The sequence below is a fragment of the Chrysemys picta genome, chromosome 1 (assembly GCF_011386835.1).
Source record: "Chrysemys picta bellii isolate R12L10 chromosome 1, ASM1138683v2, whole genome shotgun sequence".
Taxonomy (NCBI): Eukaryota; Metazoa; Chordata; order Testudines; family Emydidae; genus Chrysemys; species Chrysemys picta.
Window position 1 is genome coordinate 242,690,481 of NC_088791.1, and position 17,803 is coordinate 242,708,283.

General features: G+C 44.8%; 2 protein-coding genes across 3 annotated transcripts in view; one reads left to right on the forward strand and one right to left on the reverse strand.

Annotated features, from left to right (window-relative positions):
• Positions 1-3,008: 3,008 nt before the first annotated feature.
• On the reverse strand, positions 3,009-8,762 carry LOC135980792 (myb/SANT-like DNA-binding domain-containing protein 2). Its single transcript, XM_065580956.1, has 2 exons — positions 4,560-8,762; positions 3,009-3,604 (listed from the first exon to the last, which is right to left on the reverse strand). Exons 1-2 carry the CDS (start codon positions 5,098-5,100, stop codon positions 3,486-3,488), a joined length of 660 nt encoding a protein of 219 aa, XP_065437028.1. The 5' UTR covers positions 5,101-8,762; the 3' UTR covers positions 3,009-3,485.
• A 1,114-nt stretch (positions 8,763-9,876) lies between these two features.
• The window catches only part of GCC2 (GRIP and coiled-coil domain containing 2), a 43,228-nt gene continuing 35,301 nt past the window's right edge, over positions 9,877-17,803 (forward strand). For both annotated transcript variants that reach the window (XM_005306964.5, XM_024103950.3), the window contains exons 1-4: positions 9,877-10,088; positions 13,370-13,432; positions 14,166-14,250; positions 16,924-16,988. In XM_005306964.5, the coding sequence (XP_005307021.2) occupies positions 10,083-10,088; positions 13,370-13,432; positions 14,166-14,250; positions 16,924-16,988 (219 nt within the window). In that variant the 5' untranslated portion in view covers positions 9,877-10,082. The remainder of the gene's footprint in view (positions 10,089-13,369; positions 13,433-14,165; positions 14,251-16,923; positions 16,989-17,803) is intronic.

Here is a 17,803-nt window from a genome sequence, read left to right on the forward strand (position 1 = left end):
GTGGCACCTTAAAGACTAACAGATTTATTTGGGCATAAGCTTTCGTGAGTAAAAACCTCACTTCTTCGGATGCATCCGAAGAAGTGAGGTTTTTACTCACGAAAGCTTATGCCCAAATAAATCTGTTAGTCTTTAAGGTGCCACCAGACTCTTATAAGTCATTATATTAATGCAAGGAAAACTTCATGCATTTAGACCAAAATTCTTAAACATGTCCACTAATTTCAGGATATCCAGGTGTCTTAAAGTGGGCACCCAGAAACTCAGGCACTTAAATTTAGAGGATATTTTGAAATCGGGTCCTTAGGCCAGTGCTTGGTGTATCATAAATCTATATCATAAATTATTACTTTCATGTAATGATATAAGTATTCTTATATACAATTAATAGTAGGAAAATAACTGTCACCTAGACTGTACCCTTCCTGCTCATACAAAATGTCAGTTTCTTTATTTTAAGTTAAAGTAGATTTTTTGAAGGGGACTGTAAAATAAGGATCAGTAATAGGAAATACCTTTTCTCTTAAAATCTCCAATTCCAATTCAACCCAGATTAGACTGGATTATTTATTTTAAACTTTTCTTCTGCAAAGTACAACTAAATTGCTTTGGCCAACACACAGTAGTGGGCAATATCACACTCCTATGTCTCAGGCATTTGTTATCCTCAGGCATTTAAACCTGAAAGTGACCCATGCCTCACATTGCAGAGGAAGACAAAAAAAAAAAAAAAAAAACATGGTCTCTGCCAGTCTGACCTGGGGAGAAATTCCTTCTTGACCACAAATATAGTGATCAGTTTGGCAAGTCAAACCAGCCAGACACCTGCAAAAGAATTCTATGTAGTAACTCAGAGCCCTTGCCATCTAGTTTCCCATCATGGGCTGTTGGGGATATTTCCTGTTAGCAATCACAGATCAGCTACGTGACATTGTAGGCGATCTCATCAGACCATAAACATATCAAGCTCAAGCTTGAAACCAGTTAAGTTTTTTGCCCCCACTGCTCCTCTTGGAAGGCTCTTCCAGAAGTTCACTCCTCTGATGGTTAGAAACCTTCATCTAATTTCAAGCCTAAACTTGTTGGCCAGTTTATATCTATTTGTTCTTATGTCAACATTAGCACTTAACTTAAATAATTCCTCTCCCTCCCTGGTATTCATCCCTCTGGTATATTTATAGAGAGCAATCATATCTTCCCTTCAGCCTTTGGGTATGTCTACACTACGGGATTAATCCGAATTTATATAATTCGAATTTTGGAAACAGATTGTATAAAGTCGAATGTATGCGGCCACACTAAGCACATTAATTCGGCGGTGTGCGTCCATGTAACGGGGCTAGCGTCGATTTCCGGGGCGTTGCACTGTGGGTAGCTATCTCATAGTTCCTGCAGTCTCCCCCGCCCATTGGAATTCTGGGTTGAGATCCCAGTGCCTGATGGGGCAAAAAACATTGTCGCAGGTGGTTCTGGGTACAGCCTCACCTCTCCCTCCATGAAAGCAACGGCAGACAACCATTTCGTGCCTTTTTTCCTGGGTGAACACTGCAGACTCCATACCACGGCAAGCATGGAGCCTGCTCAGCTCAAGACAGCAGTCATGACCATTGTAAACACCTCACGTGTTCTCGTGCAGTTTATGCTGAGCCAGGATCAGAAAAACGAGGTGAGGAGGCAGCGGTGACGGCAGCGCAGTGACAAGCGTGATGAGGACATGGACATGGACACAGAATTCTCTCAAACCGCGGGCCCCGGTGCTTTGGAGATCATGTTGTTAATGGGGCAGGTTCTATCCGTGGAACGCCGATTCTGGGCCCAGGAAACAAGCACAGACTGGTGGGACCGCATAGTGTTGCAGGTGTGGGATGATTCCCAGTGGCTGCGAAACTTTCGCATGCGTAAGGGCACTTTCATGGAACTTTGTGACTTGCTGTCCCCTGCCCTGAAACGCCAGAATACCAAGATGAGAGCAGCCCTCACAGTTGAGAAGCAAGTGGCGATAGCCCTGTGGAAGCTTGCAACGCCAGACAGCTACCAGTCAGTCGGGAATCAATTTGGAGTGGGCAAATCTACTGTGGGGGCTGCTGTGATGCAAGTAGCCAAAGCAATCACTGAGCTGCTGCTACGAAAGGTAGTGACTCTGGGAAATGTGCAAGTCATAGTGGATGGCTTTGCTGCAATGGGATTCCCTAACTGTGGTGGGGCGATAGATGGAACCCATATCCCTATCTTGGCACCGGAGCACCAGGGTACCCAGTACATAAACCGCAAGGGGTACTTTTCAATGGTGCTGCAAGCACTTGTGGATCACAAGGGACGTTTCACCAACATCAACGTGGGCTGGCCGGGAAGGGTTCATGATGCTCGCGTCTTCAGGAACACTACTCTGTTTAAAGGGCTGCAGCAAGGGACTTACTTCCCGGACCAGAAAATAACCGTTGGGGATGTTGAAATGCCAATAGTTATTCTTGGGGACCCAGCCTACCCCTTAATGCCATGGCTCATGAAACCAACACAGGCAGCCTGGACAGGAGTCAGGAGCTGTTCAACTACAGGCTGAGCAAGTGAATAATGGTGGTAGAATGCGCATTTGGCCATTTAAAAGGTCGCTGACGATCGTTACTGACTCGCTCAGACCTCAGCCAAACCAATATCCCCATTGTTATTTCTGCTTGCTGTGTGCTCCACAATCTCTGTGAAAGTAAGGGGGAGATCTTTATGGCGGGGTAGGAGGCTGAGGCAAATCGCCTGGCTGCTGATTACGTGCAGCCAGACACCAGGGCGATTAGAAGAGCACACCAGGAAGCGCTGTGCATCAGAGAAGCTTTGAAAACCAGTTTCATGACTGGCCAGGCTACAGTGTGAAATTTCTGTTTGTTTCTCCTTCATGAAAACCCACCCCCTTTATTGACTTATTCTCTGTAAGGAACCCACCCTCCCCCTTTCCCCAGCTTGCTTTCAAAGGAAATAAAGTCACTATTGTTTAAAAATCATTTATTCTTTATTAATTGATTATAAAAAGAGGGAGAGAACCCGGGTGGAGTTTGGGAGGAGGATCGGCGGGAAGGAAAAGGCCATTAAAAAAAGGTTTAAAAAATGACAACCTTTTGCTTGGGCTGTCCACTGGGGTGGAATGGGAGGGTGTACGGAGCCTCCCCCCACCCGCGTTCTTACACGTCTGGGTGAGGAGGCTATGGAACATGGTGGGGGGGGGGGTTATACAGGGGCTGTAGCGGCATTCTGTTATCCTGCTGCCATTCCTGAAGCTCCACAGACGCCGGAGCATGTCTGTTTGCTCACGCAGCAGCCCCAGTGTTGCATCCTGCCTCCTCTGATCTTCCTGCCACCACCTCTCATCTCGAGCGTCTCTCCTCTCCTCACGTTGGTCCCTCCTGTCCTCACGTTGGTCCCTCCTGTCCTCACATTCACTGGCTTCTTTCCTATACTTTGAAACCGTGTCCTTCCACTCATTCAGATGAGCTCTTTCACTGAGGGTGGATTCCATGGATTTCTGCAAACATCTCATCTCGTGTCTTCTTTTTCCGACGCCTTATCTGAGATAGCCTTCGGGATTGAAGAGGGAGGCTTGAAGAATTTGCAGCTGCTGGAGGGAGGGAAAAAAGGAGAGAATTTTTTAAAAAGATACATTTTGCAGAACAATGCTTATACTCTTTCACGGTGACCAACACTATTCACATTACATAGCACATGTGATTTCTGTGCAAGGTCGCATTTTGCCTCTTAATATTGAGTGCCTGTGGCTTTGCTGCTAGAGATCACAGACGCAGGTCCGGGCAACAGAATTCGGCTTGCATGCGGCCATGGTAAGCCATTGCCTTTCGGCTTCTGCGCCCTCCTTTCCCACATACCAAGCAAAGCCCGTTGAGTGCTGTGGTTTTCCTGTTAACCTTCAGCAGCAGAAAACAAACTAACCCCCCCCCCCCATCCAATTCTCTGGATGATCGTTTTATCCCTCCTCCCACCGCGTGGCTGGTATCAGGGAAGATCCCTGCTAGCCAAACGCGAAAAGCTCAGCGACAATTCCCCCCCACCCCCTGCGCTTGGCTAACTGCAGGGAAGGATTTCTTTTCAGCCACAGGCAAACAGCCCAGTAGGAACGGCCACCTCTGTCCCCTTAATTAAATTCCCGTATTTCAACCAGGTTACCATGAGCGATATCACTCTCCTGAGGATTACACAGCGAGATAAAGAACGGATGTTGCTTGAATGCCAGCAAACACCGGGACCATACGCTGCCAGGCTTTGTCATGCAATGATACCAGATTACTTGCTGCAAGCATGGCGCAGTTAAGTGTCCTACCATGGAGGACGGAATAAGGCTGCACTGCCCAGAAACCTTGTGGCAAGGCTTTTGGAGTACCTCCAGGAAAGCTTCATGGAGATGTCCCTGGAGGATTTCCGCTCCATCCCCAGACACGTTAACAGACTTTTCCAGTAGCTGTACTGGCCGCGAATGCATCCCAAGTCCTCAGGGCAAAGTAATCATTAAAAAACGCTTGCTTTTAAAACAAGTTTTATAGTTTAAAAGGTTAACTCACCTGAGGTCCCTTCCATGGGGTCGTGGTCTTGGATACTGGCTTGGGAGGGTTGGGAGGGTACTTCAGTCAGGCTGAGAAAAAGATCCTGGCTGTTGGGGAGAACGGAGTGCTGGGTGCTCTCCGCAAGCTCGTCTTCCTCCTCCTCCTCTTTCCTGTCCGCAGAATCCTCAGGTGTAGCTGATGAGATTATCCCCGCCTCGGAATCCACGGTCAGAGGTGGGGTAGTGGTGGTGGCCCCCCCTAGAACTACATGCAGCTCGGCGTAGAAGCGGCATGTCCGCGGCTCTGACCCGGAGCGACCGTTTGCCTCCTTTGTTTTTTGATAGGCTTGTCTGAGCTCCTTGACTTTCACGCGGCACTGATCTGAGTCCCTATTGTGGCCTCTCTCCATCATGCCCTTGGAGATTTTTTCAAAAGTTTTGGCATTTCGTCTTTTTGAACGAAGTTCTGCTAGCACTGAATCCTCTCCCCATATAGCGATCAGATCCAGTACCTCCCGTACGGTCCATGCTGGTGCTCTTTTTCGATTATCGGCCTGCATATATCGGTTACCTGTGCTGATGAGCTATCTGTCACCTGTGCTCTCCACACTGGGCAAACACTGGGCAAATAAAATTCAAATGTTCGTGGGGCTTTTCCTGTCTACCTGGCCAGTGCATCCGAGTTCAGATTGCTGTCCAGAGCGGTCACAATGGTGCACTGTGGGATAGCTCACGGAGGCCAATACCATCGAATGGCGGCCACACTAACCCTAATTTGAAATGACAATATCGATTTTGGCGCTACTCCGCTCGTCGGGGTGGAGTACAGAAATCGATTTTAAGAGCCCTTTATTTCGAAATAAATGGCTTCGTTGTGTGGGCGGGTGCAGGGTTAATTCAATTTAACGCTGCTAAATCTGAATTAAAGTCATAGTGTAGATCAGGCCTTTGTGTGGTTAGGCTAAATAAGCCAAGCTCTTTGAGTCTCCTTTCATACTAAGGGCCTGATCTTCAAACACTTATGGATGTGCTTAACTTTAAGCACACAAGGAGTCCCACTCAAGTAACTGTAACCATATGAGTGGCTTAAATGAAGCACATCATACATATTTGCAAGATTAGATATAATATATTATATTGCAAGAACAAGACAAGAAAAAAACCTAACAGAGGTATTCTTAGTACAAATCAAAACCAGCATGTGACATTATCTGTCAAATTCTGCCCTGTGAGTACAAATGGGGTTTCATTGCACAGAATTTGTCTCTCTATATTATTCATGACACTAAAGTTGGCTTTGATGAAAGAATATTCTATTACTCATTTCCTGTCTTTGATAAGTACAGTATTTACTTTAAAATTACACTTACTTTATGTTTTAGGAATCTTGTATATTTCTGTAGGGGTCACCATGATCTTTTCTTCCTATTTACTAGAAGGAATTTTCCAGTATGCAATGGAAAATTATTTCAACTATTACATCGAAGCAAAATTTGACTGAACTAAAATAAGTGCTTACAATAATGAATTAATAAAGGACTCAACTCAGAAGAAATTAAGGGGGGTTGAATCTATATATAGTGAATACACTGAAATAAAAAGTTATGAAAATCAACTTTTGTGCTTTGCATGAATAACAATTCTATCTTCTTTCAGTGCTTACTATTTAAATTTAAAAATATCAGTGACAATAGGCAGAGTTGGAAAAATGCAAATTATTGCTCCCTGAAGACAGCAGAATGTTTTGACTAACATAACATTTTTCATTAATAGCCATTCTCCTTTAATTAATTCAGATATTCAGTTTTAATCCTGTGAATTGTAAATAGAATATGAATAAAATGTTTCTCCCAAACAATTTCTCATCAAAAATTAACTACTTATAGTGAAATGTCAAACATATCAAGCACTATCATCATGTTGAAAGTGCAGCCAGAGCTGGAATCAAAACACACACATTTTAAAAGTATGTGGTGGGTCTTCCCTGGGAGTGAAAGGATGTCCCTTAACTGAAGCACAGGATTGAGAGCCACAATGTCCAGCCTCTGTCACTGGTTCTGATACCGAAAATCTGTACGACTTCCAACAAATCACTTATTCTCTCTGTGCCTCATTTGAGATATTCAAAAATAGGATCCTAAATCCATATTTTGGTACCCACCTGGTTTTCCAAAGTAATTCCTGTTATCCTCATTCTCTCCATGAAGCCTGATCTACACTAGGAAATTTGGTTGGTATAACTTCATCACTCAGGCATGTGAAAAATCCATACCCTAAGAAACTCAGTTAAACCAACCAAACCCCCAGTGTAGTCAGTACTAGGTCGATGTGGATCTAGCTACCGCCTCTCAGGTAGATGGATTATCTATGACAACAGGAAAAGCTCCCCCCTTGGTGTAGGTAGCATCTTTACTAAAGTGCTATAGCTGTTGCAGTTTTAAGGGTAAACAAACCCTATGGTGGAGCTAGGGGCAGATATGATAATTAGGACACCCTAATGTGTCCTAATGCCGGCAAGTTAAAGAAGTATGGGCTGGATGAATGGACTATAAGGTGGATAGAAAGCTGGCTAGATCGTCGGGCTCAAAGGGTAATGCTCAATGGCTCCATGTCTAGCTGGCAGCCAGTATCAAACGGAGTGCCTCAAGGGTCAGTCCAGGGCTGGTTTTGTTCAATATCTCCATTAATGATCTAGAGCATGGCATGGACTCCACTCTCACATTAATGATCTAGAGCATGGCGTGGACTCCACTCTCAGCAAGTTTGCAGATGACACTAAACTGGGAGGAGTGGTAGATACACTGGAGGGTAGGGGTAGGATACATAGGGACCTAGACAAATTAAAGGATTGGGCCAAAAGAAATCTGATGAGGTTCAACAAGGACAAGTGCAGAATCCTGCACTTAGGGCGGAAGAATCCCATGCACTGCTACAGACTAGGGACCAAATGGCTATTCAGCAGTTCTGCAGAAAAGGACGAGAAGCTGGATATGAGTCGATAGTGTGCCCTTGTTGCCAAGAAGGCTAACGGCATTTTGGGCTGTATAAGATGGGGCATTGCCAGCAGACCAAGGGACGTGATCATTCCCCTCTATTCGGCATTGGTGAGGCCTCATCTGGAGTACTATGTTCAGTTTTGGGCCCCACACTACAAGAAGGATGTGGAAAAATTGGAAAGAGTCCAGTGGAGGGCACAAAAATGATTAGGGGTCTGGAGTACATGACTTATGAGGAGAGGCTGAGGGAACTGGGATTGTTTAGTCTGCAGAAGAGAAGAATGAGGGGGGATTTGATAGCTGCTTTCAACTACCTGAAAGAGGGTTCCAAAGAGGATAGACTTTTCTCAGTGGTAGCAGATGACAGAACGATGAGTAATGGTCTCAAGTTGCAGTGGGGGAGGTTATTAGGAAAAACTTTTTCACTAGGAGGGTGGTGAAGCACTGGAATGGGTTACCTAGGGAGGTGGTGGAATCTCCTTCCTTAGAGGTTTTTAAGGTCAGATTTGACAAAGTCCTGGCTGGGATGATTTAGTTGGGAATTGATCCTGCTTTGAGCAGGGGGTTGGACTAAATGACCTCCTGAGGTCCCTTCCAACCATGATATTCTATAATTCTATACTTATGTTGCCCCAAACCTCCATGGTTCTGTGTTTTATTCCAGCTGCCCTTGTCCCCACTGAGCCAGTCTGGTAGCTGGGGATCACTGAGGTGTAAAGGAGACTGGGCCATACACTTTTTTTCTCTGCCATGTTTCTTATGCGGTGAATATATAGCTCAGGAGTTATTTCAGTGGATCTATGTCACCATTATGTTTCCCTAAAATAAGGAAATTCTGAAGCAATTGTTCAAACCTCTTTTATGGCTGCTTTCACTGCCAGAGCAGCACAAAACGTCCTTAACGTATCAGAAAATCGGGCATTAAATATTTGGTTATTACATAAAAGCATAGGCATAATTTGACTTCTATATGTCGGGGGACTGCTCCAGTCAAGCCAATGAGGCTGTGAGTGGAGGGCAAATTCCAGACCTGTCCAAGGCTTGCAGTTTGGGGGGGCAATGCCCTTCCTGGCCACCCAAACTATGCCTGTGCTAGAGGGCAGAGTCTATCATCTTTGACGTAATTAGGAGATCCACTTTGGGTTGAGGGTAGTATATTATGGTGCACTGCTTAAGGTTATGTTACAGAGTGCAGTTTTAAACCTTTATTTTGTAAAAAAAAAAAAAAAAAAAAAAAAAAAAAAAAAAAAAATTGGTAAAATGGCAATAACAAAACAAAATATTTTGAATTTTTTGTAATGATTATGAAAGATGAATTGATACAGAAAGAATAAGAGTTCAACTATCACCCCTTGTGGTAATTTTTTCACTGGATTGTCTCACTTTTCCTGTTACTCCATTTGCAAGAAATCTAAAACACTGTGAGATCTGACCCTGGGCAACATTATTGTTCATCATGTGCTGATTTCTAGAATATCAGTTCTACACTTACAATGTTTTCTTCTAAACCATTTTATAAATTTTTAGTCCTAGTTAAAACGCCAAAGCAAACCCCCACAATTATCATTTGGCCATAAATCTCGGAAGAAAGTTCCTTGTCCTTGGAAAAAGGAATCCAGGAGTTCAAGTCTCACTTCTTGCTACAGGCTGTTTAAATTCTCATACCATTCATCACTCTTATTATTAACTACAATCATGACCCCCAACTTAGAAAACAGGGAATCACTGCTAAACACTCCCTCTCCCATTATTCAAATAAATTAGTACAGAACTCATGCAAGGTCACTCCAGGCCCAGAACCTGGTCACTAATATGACAAACCATAAAACTTATCTGCTGCCCCACCCTGCCTTTCAGAGTGACCAACCCAGTTTCACGGATCCTACCACTATAAACCACTGCCTGGATCCACAACTGAACCCAGAAAATCACTGGAAGGCACAAAGCTTGAGTTATCCACATAGGGGTCTGTCTACACTGCACTTAGCCCCTGGCTGACCCCGCCGCCTGGCTCTGGCTCATGGAGCTAGGGGCTGTTTAATTGCTGTATAGACGCTCAGGCTTCAGCCCAGACGCTAGGGTCCTGCAGGTGGAGCCCCTGTGTGCGACTATCCCCCCCTTGCCCAAGGGGGAAGCGGCGTGGCACGGGACCCGCTAACCCGCCTGGGGTTCGCCCAGCGAGCTGCGGTGCGCGGGGGCTCGATGGACGATACGGAGTCACAGGACGGACGTGGCCGCCTGGAGCCGCCGCTGCCCCAGGGCTTGTGGGCAGGGCAGGGCAGGGCAGGGCCGGCCCAGGCACGTCGCGGCTGTAGCCCCATAGAGGTGGGGGTGGGGCCTGGGTTCAGGAGATGGGCGGGCCCGCGCTAACCACTCCCATGGTCACTGGTTACCATAGAAACAGCCGGGAGGGCCCGAAACTGCGACCTCTGGCCTGACGTGGGTGCTGACGTAGAAGGCGCGCGGGGGTGACGAAGGCGGAAGCGGGGAGCAGGATACAGCGGCACTGAAACCCCCCCGACCGCCGCGCCGGGAGCGGCCCTGCCATGGAGGTACCGGGGGAGGCGCCGCCGGGCAGATGCGCTGGGGAGGGGCCGGCGGCCGCTGCTCTCCCTGAGCGGGCCCGGGGGGGGGGGGTAATTAATCCGTCACTGGCGGGCGCCCCCACCCCGCACGCGGCGGGACTGGGGCCGCGGCAGCATCTCGCTGGGTGGGACCTTGGGCGCGTGGCCCCCCTCGCTCGCTCCCCCTCCCCGCGCGCCACCGGCCCCATCCTCCTCGGCGGGGCGGAGGAGAGCGCGGGTGACCCCTCCCCCCACGTGCAACTGCTCCCCCCCCGCCTCCTTCCCGGGGGGACCCCACAGGGTGCGACCCCCGCCCCGCCCCTGGCTGCTGTGAGGGGCTACAGGGAAGCCGTAATGTCACCCCCGGCTTTACATTGAGTCTGTTTATAAAACGAGAGTTCAGCCTCATTTCTGCCTGGAGCCCGGCCCCTGTGGCAACTCTTCTTGGGAAGCCACCACTAGCAGAGAGGGGTCACCGAGAGTCCGCTGGAAAACTGCCCGTCAGAGGTGTTTCTGTGTTGGCAGGAGGAGAGCTGTCTACATCCTCGCACTTCACACTGCTTGTGACTGTTTTATGGTAACAGCAGGGCGATGATGATTGCCCCAGTAAACCAGACCTCATGCACTTTTCCAGTCTGGTATCTTCCTTGTGGGAGTAGAGCCAATCTCATGCTTCAGAGGAAAGTGAAAACACTGATGCACCTGCTGGGTTAGTCAGTGTTACCGTGGGAGGTAAAATTCCATCCTGACCACAGTTGGGGGTGACTAGATCAATACTGACTTAGAAGTTTTATAAAGTCTAATAAGAGTACTCAAGAGCTCTGCGGGACCTTGACAATATTTTAGAAATATGCTAAATGAATAGATTTCCTCAGTTCTGCAGGTCAAATGAAATAACCAGTGACTACATAAATATAATGGCAAGTGTCAAGTAATTTCTATCACACACAAGCACTTATATTTCATGTAACTTTTTTGCAGTTACAAAGAGAAACAAAGATACTTCCAAAGGAAGTTTCAAGTCATTTGTATTTGCCGTGTGGAATAAACTGAAAAATCCAGTGTGATCCCTGGAGTTTCCTGATACATAACTGTTATGTGATCACATCTCAGAACATGGCATAGTTTGGTATGCTTGGTTTAAAGATTTCTAGAATTGGTATATTTTCTACAAAACTGTAGTTTAGGATTGGTACTTCTGTGTAATCTGTTTGCATTGTACCTACCTAACTAGAAGCCGATTTAATTGCAAATTATTGAAATAGACTATCAAAATTTTACTCATGTAAAATAAACATGAAAGTAAATTCATCTGGTCTGATAGTGTGAAAAGAATGGTGAATCAGGTATACAATTTGTATATTATGGAAATACTACCTACAGCATGGCAGAAAAGTCTTATGTTGCTACACAGCTTACTCTGTGTCTCATCCTGTCTGTTCAGAGTTGCTGTAAGGTCTGTGTGTGGAGTCCGAATCCCTTTTTCATATGCCCTTGCTTGAACGTTGAGCTTATACTAGCATTGACTCTTCATGTTCAGAGCTCTCCAATGACCCGAAAATCAAAAAGGAATCCTACAAAAAGTGGAAACAGACAAACTGCTAAGGAAGAGTACAGAAGAGCACAAGCATGTACAGAAAGGCTAAGGCATAAAATGAGTTACGCCTAGCAAGGGACATAAAAGGCAATAAGAAGAGGTTCTTTAAATACATTAGGAGCAAAAGAAAGATGAAGGAAAGTGTAGGTCCTCCACTTAGAGAAATGTGATTTAGAATTACTATAAAGTGAAAGACTGTTCTTGAAAAGTAGTTTTCAATGTTTGTCAAACTGGGAGGGCACATCTAGTGGGGGTCAGTCCTGGGGCTGGTTCAGTTAAATATTTTCATTAATGACTTGGGTAATGGAGTGGTGAGTATACTTATAAAATTTGTTAATAATACCAAGCTGGGAGGGATTGCAAGAACTTTGGAGGACAGGTGTAGAATTCAAAATGACCTTAAATTGGAGAATTGGTGTGAAATGAACAAGAGGAAATTCAGAGAAGACAACTGCAAAGTCACTTAGGATGGAAAAATCAAATGCACAGCTACAAAATGGGGGAATAACTGGCTAGATGGTACTGTTGAAAAGGATTGGGGCATTATAGTGGACCACAAATTGAACACGAGTAAACAATGTGATGCAGTTGTGAAAAAAGGTTAATATTATTCTGGTGTACATTAACAGAAGTGTTTCATGCAAGACATGGGAGGTAATTGTCCTGCTCTACTCAGCAATGGCGGAGGTCTCAGCTGGAGCACCGTGTCCAGCTCTGGTCAAAACACTTTAGAAAAAATAGATAAATTGGAGAGAGTCCGGAGGAGAGCAACAAAAATTATTAAAGGTTTAGAAAATCTGACCTATGAGGAGAGGCTGAAAAACTGGGAAAAGAAGACCGATGATAACAAGTCTTCAAATATGTTAAGGGCTGTTATAAAGAGGACAATGACTAATTGATCTGTCTCTGCTGATAATAGGACAAGAAGTAATGGGCTTGATCTGCAGCAAGGGAGATTTAGGTTAGATATTGGGCAAAAATTTTCCACCGATAAGGTTAGTTAAGTTCTGGAATAGGCTTCCAAGGGAGGTTTTAAAGAATAGGTTGCGCAAATACCTGTCAGGGGTGGTCTAGGTCTACTTAGCGCCAGGAGCTGAACTGGATAACTTTTTAAGATTCCTTCCAGCCCTGCATTACTATTATTCTATCTTCCCCAATATACATGAACATTAAATCACCTTCCAAACCCAGACCAAGATGATGATGTAAACCTCTTTGAATGTAGTTTGGGAGATCCTATCATAAAATCACTGTTAATTTAAATGCTGCTCCTCCAATAGCATTTTCATTTGTCCACATCTTTAAGGCAGGCCTTTTGCTAGGTTATCAAGCCATACTCTCCGGACCAGTTGTAAACAAAATAAGTAGATTTTGCCCAGCCTATGTATACCAGCTCTTTGGATAGAAATTCCATATCTAAAAGACAGATTTCTAAGAATATATTGGCTCACGACATCATGCTGTGATGCATCTATCCTGATCCAGCTATCTGTGATGGATGTCTGAACTCATTTCTTCCATTCTTCTTCTTCTTTTTAAATCTTAATTTTCTTGAGTTCCAAGTTCTACTAGAGCTGTTATTTACTGTCAGGGTACCACAGGCTCTTAATCAGTTCCATTAGTAGTCTAATGAAGAGTTCAGTTCTGACATGCTGTGCTTTTTGTTTTTCAGGTACAAGATGCTGGACAAGATATGGTGGCTTCCTATGCCACACCAGGAAGCGGTAAATCGAAGGTAAACTTTCTTTACAAATATAACTGATTTGGACAGATTTACAACCTGCTACACTAGCTGCTACTGGGGGAATAGTCAAGAGAGATTAATTTTAAAAGGTAAACATTGACTTCTCTTTTTGCCAAAATTAAATTGTGGTTGTTAAACCTAGAGAGCCCTGTTAAACTTTGGAGAATGCTGAAGAAAAATCTAGTTAATGCTATTGGCAGTTATTACTGGAAGCAAATGTACTAACCCTTTAAAAAACACTTGGCAGCATCCAGTTCAAACAATGGACTTTTCATTTCTTTAGTGTATAGATTTCTTCATTTAAATTTACTTCTCACTTGTACAACAATGTTAAGACAGCATGCCATGTTAAAAACATTCAGCAATTTACATTATTCTCAAATGCCTCCTTAGCTTTTTCAATTTGGCAGGCCTTATCTTTTTTTACTTGTTTGAAGATTTTTAATCCATCTCTGAATGCTAACCCTTCACAACTGAGTCTTACTTTCACATTGATATTGCCTACTTAAGCCCTGTGGAGTAAACTTGTAAGAATTAATGTAGAGTTAGTGGGTCACTTATATTGCACTATACATTTAAATTGTGCTTACAGACATATGATAAGATGTGTTTCATTCCCTAAATTTTAATATCTTGAAAGTCAGACATTTAATATTCCTTGTTTTCAGTGTTATAGTCCTCAGGCATAGATTACAAAACATGCTTTCCTTATCACATTCTACAGCTGGATACACTGTCCAAAGAAGATCTCATCAAATTTGCGAAGAAGCAAATGATGCTTATGCAGAAAGTGAAGTCAAGATGCACAGGTACCATACAGAAAAGGGATTTATTTGGCTGTTCCAAGATTTTTATATTACACCTCTACCTCGATATAACGCCGTCCTCGGGAGCCAAAAAATCTTACCGCGTTATAAGTGAAACCACATTATATCGAACTTGCTTTGATCCACCGGAGTGTGCAACCCCGCCCTCCCGGAGCACTGCTTTACCGCATTATATCCGAATTCGTGTTATATCGGGTCGCGTTATATCGGGGTAGAGGTGTACTTTAAAAAAAAAAAAAGTGGGTGTAGAGGGAAGGGACTGCTGTATTGACTTAATGGTAGTCTTCTCTGTTACAGTGTTTGACCTCTGGATTTGATTCCCAGGGGAAAAATTTAGATTTTCCAGCAACCCGTTTGGTTCCATTTTCCCTATTTCTTTGAGAGGATAGAGGTAGAAATCCCAGAGTGGAGGGAAGAAGAGGCATTGCATTGATCTTATAGTAAATTTTACTAACCAAGCAAGGAGGAGTGTGATGGGAGAAAACAACTTGCTTAAGAGAATAACTGAACTGTATCTTGAATTGGGGCCTTTCATTGAGTGTCTGCTCCCCATACTTGCTAGAGTGTTTGCTTTTTCATGTCATGGCATACAGTAGCAAGTTTTGATGTTGGCGGAGAGAGGGTGGAAACTCCAAGCCAAATAATTGATTTTACATATTAAACAAATCATTATCATGCAACCCTGTCTTGGAGGTACAATAATATTTTTAAGTAAGTTAGCTATTGTGTAATTACTCAATGTTACTTCTTTTGAAAAGAAATAGTAAAAGATTGCAGACACCATTTTGGGTTAATTATGGGAAAGCTTATCTGGTTTAGAAAAAAGCGTGAGGATGGTAGTGTAGAGGGGTTCACTCACCTCTCGCAAGTGCCCCCTGGTTGAGTGTGTGCAGGCCTGCACTTTCTCTCCCTGTAGCCCAGTGGTTCTCAAACTTTTGTATTGGTGACCACTTTCATACAGCAAGCCTCTGAGTGTGACCCCCCCTTATAAATTAAAAACCGCTTTTTTTAATATTTACCACTATTATAAATGCTGGGGGTGAAGCAGGGTTTGGGGTAGAGGCTGACAGCTCGCAACCCCCCTCACAACCTCCTGAGGGGGTCACGACCCCCAGTTTGAGAACTCATGCTGAAGGCCTCCTTGGGCTTAGACTACGGGACTAATTAAGAACCTATCAGTGGTATTGAGCTGTACCCAGGGCTTCCCCCAGGAGGCAATGTCTTTGCCCTCTCTGGGTTTTTCAGGTCCCAGCTCTCCTGCTGGGCCACTAAAGAGTTCAGTTCCCCTTCTGGGGCACCTCAAAGTCCAGGCCACTTCCCTCAGTGCCTAATGGGGTGGGGACCCAGACCCACCCACTACTCCAGGTCCCAGCCCAGGGATTCTGTAGATAGCAGCCATCTGCCATGTCCCTTTATCTAAGCTATGCCACTTCTCTGATTCCATTGGCCACTTCCCCACAGCCCTGCACCTTCTTCACCCTTATCTCAGGTAGGGTTACCATACGTCCGGATTTTCCCGGACATGTCCGGCTTTTTGGGCCTCAAATCCCCGTCCGGGGGGAAATCCCAAAAAGCCGAACATGTCCAGGAAAATAGGGACAAGCGGGGCCGAGGGTGCCGGGCCGACGGCGCTGGGCTGGGGCCTGGGGCCGGGCCGGCGGTGCTGGGCCGGGGGTGCTCGGCCGGGGGCTGGCCCGGGGACGGCACCCCAGGGCCCGAGCCGAGCCAGGCTGGAGATGCCAGGGCCGGGGCCGGAGGGAGCCGCTCGGTTTCGGGGGCCAGACTGGGCCGCGCCTCCTCCCCCCACCTCCCCCACCAGCTTACCTGCTGCCTGCTTCAGGCTTCCTGCGAATCAAATGTTCACGGGAAGCAGGGGAGGGGGCGGAGTTGGAGCGGGGACTTTGGGGAAGGGGTGGAGTTGGGGCATGGGCGGGGCCGGGGCCCTGTGGAGTGTCCTCCTTTTGGACACTCAAAATATGGTAACCCTATCTCAGGGCCTTGTCCTGATGGAGTCCCAACAACCAGCCCAGAGTTCCTTGCTCTTCCCCCACCCCCATTTCTGCCAGCTCTGCTCTGGCTGAGGTCCTGTCACTCCCTCAGCTAGCCACACTCCTCCAGTTCCAGCAAGGAGTTGATCTCATGCTGGCCCTGCAGCTCTTCTTATACTAGTCTGCTAGGCCCTGATAGGGGCTGCAGGGAGCAGCCAATTTGACAGCTTGGATGACTTTGTCCACTGCCCTTTTCTGGGGTGGGGTGTGGCAGGGCCACAAGGCCTCCAGCAGGGGCCTCAGAGGGTCACAGGTGGAGATAGAACTAAATGTTTTGCTTTTTCCTTTCACTGATATAGTGCTTCACAACTTTTAACCCATCTATTTAAGGCAAATACTACATTTTTATATACCAAGTTTCAGCCTAATGTACATTTTGATGACTGTGACTTTTGAATACTAATATGCCAGGAAATTCTTAACTTACATTGAGTTGGTGTTTTGAAATTTTTAAAATTTGATGTCATTACTATACTATTGTAATACATTAATTATATTTATAATCTCATAAAGTTACAGATTCTCTTCTGAGTTAGAAGCTGCTCTTTGAAATGTGAAACAACCTTATGGTGAATTTTTTTTTATATAAATAATTTTTTTGTTTTAGAATTGGAAAAAGAGATTGAACTCAAATCAAAACCAGCTGCTGGAGAAGCTGATGATATTATTCAGGTGGGACTATATAATTGTTTTTGAAGTACTATACATAATAAATGACCCCTGGAAATCTTTCCACTGGTGGTGTTTACTGAATGGCAAACTATTTTACTCGGACTATCTGGGACCAGTCCTTCTCATGCACTTAAGACACTTTCTTTATCATCCTCCACCAAGTGTCTTGTGAGTCTTGCATCATATATGGAAATATTAATTTTTGTGTCAGTTTATGAAAAATTATTAGTAAAATGTTAATCTTCTTTTCTTAAGTTTCTTCTTCTATAGGAGAGTAGTCCAGCTCCTGATGAACATTTGCACTGCCACTATAAAGAAATGGGGCAGCAGTTTTACTCAGTCCAACAGTTAAAGTGCTTTTTATTTTGTGAATTTATCACAATAAATACTTCTCAACTATTTTTAGATTTGAACTGGCACTTTGAGTTTAGTAGTGAAAGCATCTATCTTGCTGAAAGTGTAGTAACTTATGTAACTACTCAGATGAAAAGTTAGTGTAAGAACCTGTAAACTACTGAAACAAGATTCTGATTGTTTAAATATTAGTTTAATGATTAAAACAATTATTTACACACAGCTTTTTTTCTGGAGGTATAAATAATAAAATGGGAAACCAGTTTTCCAATGTAGCAAGTTCATTCTGCTCAGTAGATTAACTGTGAGAGGTGTTTTGTTAGCAGTATAGCTGTCACTATACTCTGTCTTCTCTCTATGGAATGAAGGTAATTATTGTAACGGGCTTGGTTTTCTGTTGCACAATGTGCAGAAAATCTCATGGCCAATGTCTGAGCTCTGTAGCATTGCCTCACACAGGT